The sequence below is a fragment of the Gavialis gangeticus genome, unplaced genomic scaffold (genome assembly GCF_001723915.1).
Source record: "Gavialis gangeticus isolate Ggan-Ray unplaced genomic scaffold, GavGan_comp1, whole genome shotgun sequence".
Classification (NCBI taxonomy): Eukaryota; Metazoa; Chordata; order Crocodylia; family Gavialidae; genus Gavialis; species Gavialis gangeticus.
Window position 1 is genome coordinate 132235064 of NW_017728992.1, and position 5527 is coordinate 132240590.

The 5527-nt window shown below is 39.3% G+C and overlaps 1 protein-coding gene across 4 annotated transcripts in view; it reads right to left on the reverse strand.

The window, feature by feature from the left end:
- The window catches only part of NCOA2 (nuclear receptor coactivator 2), a 328149-nt gene that overhangs the window by 26422 nt on the left and 296200 nt on the right, over positions 1-5527 (reverse strand). For all 4 annotated transcript variants that reach the window (XR_002099516.1, XM_019527776.1, XM_019527778.1 and 1 more), the window contains 4 exons: positions 5018-5183; positions 1978-2256; positions 1122-1199; positions 337-571 (listed from right to left, as the gene is read on the reverse strand). Coding sequence is in view for 3 of the 4 variants with exons in the window: in XM_019527776.1 (XP_019383321.1) it covers positions 337-571; positions 1122-1199; positions 1978-2256; positions 5018-5183 (758 nt within the window). In the remaining variant the exon portion in view is untranslated. The remainder of the gene's footprint in view (positions 1-336; positions 572-1121; positions 1200-1977; positions 2257-5017; positions 5184-5527) is intronic.

Genomic DNA, 5527 nt, shown 5'->3' on the forward strand with positions numbered 1-5527 from the left:
TATATATATATAGGCTTGTACACACACACACACACACACACACGTATGCATGTATACATATAAATAAATATACACACACACACTTCTGCCATTCTTCAGTAAGACCTGCACTCAGAGAAAAGGTGGTACCTGAGCTAGAAAACTGGAAGGTACTGTGCTGCATTTGGGGATTCATGACAGGCCCAAACTGTCCTCCCATGTTTCCCATCATTCCCTGGTTAGTCAGATTCATCTGGGAGCCATGCAAGGAGCTGTGAGAGAGGAGCTGTGACCCAGGACTGGGGGACACTGGGGAGAAAAGACTGGTGAAAGATGTTGGGGATCTAAGTCCAGTACCGTAGTTTGGAGGAAATGGAAACTGCTGTGCATTTGCTTGTGGAATCCGTGGGTTGCTCATGGTTGCTGGTATACCACCAGAGGCCACCATGCTCGGTGTCATATTCAAACCCTGTCCTCTCATCATTAGAGTTCGCTGTTGCACCTGCTGTTGCTGGTGCATCTGTCTTTGCCTTAGGTGCTGACTCAGTATCTCCCTCTGCCTCTGGGCCAGCATCTGTGCATTGAGAGGTCCCTGTGGCAGAAATGACAAAAGGTATATCAATAAACAGTAATAAATAAGTGAAACAGAAGAAGCGTATATATGGGAACGACCAATAACACTGAAGTTCCTTTCTTTACCAGACACCTAAATAATTGGAAGGTACAAGTGCATAGCACTAGTTCTGACAGAATTCCAAAGAAGAATTCCATAACTATTAATGTTATAAATGACATTAGTACTGAAATCTTACGATTTCAAATCTTCATACATTAAGCCATTCAAAGCACATCATACTTCATAGGAGAAGAACTCAGGTTAAAATGGAATTACACAAGTATTCCTTCCACACCCCTCAATAACCAAACTTCCACATAGTTTATATGCATTTTTGTTTATGCATTTTGTGATTTTGAGATTTATTGTTTGCAATAAATGCTGTGATTTATTCTTTGCATTTATTATGCATTATTAGCATTGTAATTAGAGTGAAGAGCCTAACTTTTGGGAAAAATTAAGCTTAAAACAAATTGGAAAATAAAAGGAATAAATACAGAAGTACTGAGAGTACCTCGTCCCTCACCTGTGTTGGTACTCCAGGCCTCAGAGACAGGTTCATGTTGGAGACACTGCTGATCTGATTTATCAGGGGCTGGCGATTCTGAAGAAACAAAACAAATCAGAAGAAAACCAAATGGGAAATTACATTCTACACTTGTTGCAGGTTCTGGCAGAATCATAGTTAGGTGTTATTGTTTTTGTTGTAAAAAAAATCACATAACGAGATATTATGCTATAGCAATTACACACACATACCCCATTATAAATATTATTACATTATACATATTAGTCTTCCAAATGTAACTCCTTCATAACTTTGATCTTTTAAGACCGAAACAGTATTTTTCCCACAAATAATATGTTTTACCATGTTTTATTTATATCAGTACTCAAAATATGGTGGTAAAAAAATAACAAAGGGAACAATAACTTAAAATGGTCAGAAGGTGGAGATAGTGACAAGAGAAATTTTTAAGGTAGCTGACAGTGTCTCAATAAGTAAGCAGGTGACTATGCATCAGAAGACACCATTATAACCTTGCACAAAGGTCTAGTGAGACTAGGACTAAAAAACTATGCACATTTTTTACACCATGTAATTACAGAAAAGATAATGACAGGCTAGAAAAGTTGCAGAAGCAGTAAACAAGGAGAATATGTACCATTCTCTTGTACGAGTTAAAATATGTACTCTCCTATGGGAATTCATTCTGGCCAATACTTCTAGTTCAGATTTGGAATTGAAGGTAATACATAAGACAGAGAACATATTCAGGAATAAGAATATCCAGAGCTAGTTGAAGTAAATATATTTATGCTATGCTACACAACTGTGCTCTGACTGAACTTGTCATAGCTAACATGTAAACACGGAATACCTGCTGTGCTTGGAGTCTATGTTGAAGTTGAAGTCTCAGCTGATTTGGTTGGTTCTGCACTATACCAGTAGGCCTGAGACCAGGCCTAGTTTGCATACGCAGCGTTGGATAACCAGGTCGCTGTCCTATTGGGTGAAAGTTTGGATCCTGCATGGGTGTATAGCTACCCTGGGCCATTTGAGCCTGAGATGCATACTGTTGAGTGAAAACTGGTGCCTTTTGTTCTATTATGATGTTCGAATCCTGACTTGAGAATGTCTCTGGATCTACAGCCTGGCTCTGCAGAAACATAAAAATAAGAACAGGTAGTAAAAAATGTAACCTTTACTATAGTATACCTACTTTAACTATGTAGTAAAAAAAAATATCATTGGGATTGTTTCAGTCTAAAAGCCCAGCCTCCCTGCCAAAAAATCCTTTACCAAATGCATACAACTGGATCAAATTTACTCCTAAAGATAGGTACATTTTTTATGATTGTTTAAATGAAACTTAAGATGAATTAAATTGTTTCCATAATACGTTAAGAAAGGCACACATCTGTATCTCTTCCTTGAAGCTACATACTTCCTGCAGTCTTCTCAGTATGAACATTGCTGCATTGTGCTAGTGCTCGAGAATCTGAAAGTAAAATGACTAGAAACTATAAATAAATGGCAAGGACTTCCCCCATCATCAATTGAACTGAACTGGAGTGTAGATGTCATCAGTTAAGTTAACCTGCTGCCCCTGGGCTCCAGAGTGAGCACTATTCCCCCCCACCACTTGAGCAGTTGCTGCTGCTAGCATCTCCCAGCTCCTGCTTCCATTGCCAGCCCCTCTCCTGGGTGCACCAAGAGTCAGGTCCTCATGGTGCAGCATGCACGGCATAGGGGCACCAACACAGTCTGCTGAGGGGAAGGAGGGAGGGGCATGGTGAGCAAGTTGTACAGCATATGGCCTGGGGGCCATGCCCCCAGCTACTCAGAAGTTGGCTCTTAACTTGAGGTAGCTGACACACTTCTATAAAATAGTCTAGACACTCCCTAATGTCTATTTCCAGGTATAATCATTTGTAATCCACCCTGTGAATCCAATTGGCTGGAGGTTAAATACTCTAGTGAAGACAAGACCTTATACTCCTTTAAAATCTTTGTATTAGTAAATAATATTTTTAAAATCTGAAATTGGATAGTTTCCTGTACATTTGTAAAATGCTTAAAGTCATTTCCATAGAGATACTTCTTAATAAGACATGCACGTACTACTTCAGCTAAAGTATTACTTTTGACACTTGTTCTTTAGCAGTACAGTTGTAGCTATTCAGCCCTCTCCCTCCTTTTTCTTTGGCAATCCCTCACAGTTAAGGATGATCGTCTTCTATGATTGTCTTATCTGTGGGTCTGAAGATGGCTGATGAGGTCTATCTGGGATCGAGAGATTCTGCTGCAGCTTGGACACGTGTTTCCATGTGGGTTGGATGGTGCTGGATTCTTGGTTTGGTCTGTGATATGTCGTTTCTGCTGCTCCTGCTTTTACATCTCCTTGTTGTTGTTGTGAGGTTTCAAAGTACTGAGATCCCTGCAGCACTCTCCTTCTATTTAAGGCAGTCCTGGGAGACAGTCTCCTATGAGCTGACATCAATGTTACATTTTTTAAGTTGGCCTTGAGGACGTCCCTGAAGTGTTTTCTCTCCCCTCCTCATAGAGTGCATGCCTTGGCTAAGCTCGGAGAATAAAACTTGCTTCGGGAGTCTGGAGTCGGACATCCAGATGACACGGCTGGTCCAACAAAGTTGATGTTGGATGATGATCACCTCAATACTCGTGGTGTTTGCTTGCAAGAGGACACTAATGTCAGTGCATCTGTCTTCCCATTGGATTTGGAGAATCTTTTGTGAGCAGTGTTGATGGTACTTCTCCAGCATCTTTAGATGTGTCCTGTATGTTTGTCCATGTCTCAGCTCCATACAGCAAGGTGGGAGCCATGATTGCTTGTTAAACCATGATCTTGGTTTCAGATCTGATGTCACTATCTTCCAGCACCCATTTCTTCAAGTGTCCAAAGGCTGCACTTGTACATTTGAGGCAACGCTGGATTTCTTCACTGATGTCAGTCTTCTGAGAGAGATGGCTGCTGAGGTACAGGAAATACTCAACATTCTCCAGAGTCTCACCATGGATCTGAATTACTGGAGCTGGGGACTGTTCATTAGGAGCTTGCTGGTGGAGATATGTGATAGTTTTGACTACTGAAATAAATGTTAATCAAAATCTTGTCTCTAATGAAGCACTGCACTGTGCTCAGTGTCATACCAGATATCCATAGATGGATTTTTCTTATGTCCAACTCAGGACTTTATGAGCTCTCTTTTATAACTAGAGTATTTTACAGATAAAGAATCAGATACAGGGAAAGAAAAAAGGTCATATATGACACACTGAGTTATTTCAGTAGGTACTACTCTCACACAAAATGGGGAGAGATGATTGGCTGCATATTACTGAGCCACAAGCACAAGTGTGTCTGTCTCAATGTTACAGACAATGTTACAGACTTGTCTATCTTAATGTTACAGTCTGATAATGCACCTTGAATTAGAAATTAGACACAACAGTGATCAAGTATCAGCATATAATTTTTCCTAAGCCTTTTTTATATTTCTATCATGTTAAATCAACATTGTGTGGCATTGTAATTGAGAAGAACCAACTGAAAGTTAACAGGAATTGTAGGAAAGGGGAGAAAGCCTGAAGTTTAAGTACTTTGGGCATATGTAAGGATTTTTCTATCTGTAAACCTACAAGGTTTTAGGTGGTTGTGGTAAAAACACTTTTTGTTTTACAAAGAAACAGAAATTTGTTTTATAATACAAATATGATGTAAATGCAATGTAATTTTTAAGGCCTCACACAATTTTTCCTACTGATCAGAATCTTAAATCATGTTATTTTCCAAACTGCCAAAAGTGTTTGCGTGTAACATGAATTTTCATCTCCTTGACCTTCAGGGGATTTTATCCTTTAAATGTATATTTAGAATTCATTAGTATCAATTATACCTGGCTAACCAGTTCTGGTATTCCTAGAGCCCTGTCAATTTCTTCTAGGCCATCAAAATTTCTTAGTGCCATATAAAGCTGATCCAGGAGAGTCCCCTCATCACTTGGTGACTCTGATGAAGGATGATTACACAGCAAGTCATCTGGTGAGCTGCCAAATGGTTGCCTGTGAAAACATGAATATAAGATGAGTAAACAGCTGCTGGAAGAAGAGTACTTAATTTAGATAAAGGATTATTTCTCACAAATTGAGCTAACAAGTCCCATACTACAGGTGGCAACTATTTCCACAGCTGCCAATTCTGCTTGGTAATCTCCAAATGGAAAATTTAGTTCCCAAGCACCTGAACAGCTGTCAAGTTACCAGGGCTAAAAGTAACAAAGGGAGATGCAAATACAAAATAGGATCAAAGGAATAAGGAAGAAGTCAGTGTAAAATACATTTGTCAAAGGCAGAAACAAGACTAAACAGAGAGAGAATGAATGTTATTTTTTTTTTTTTTTTTTTTT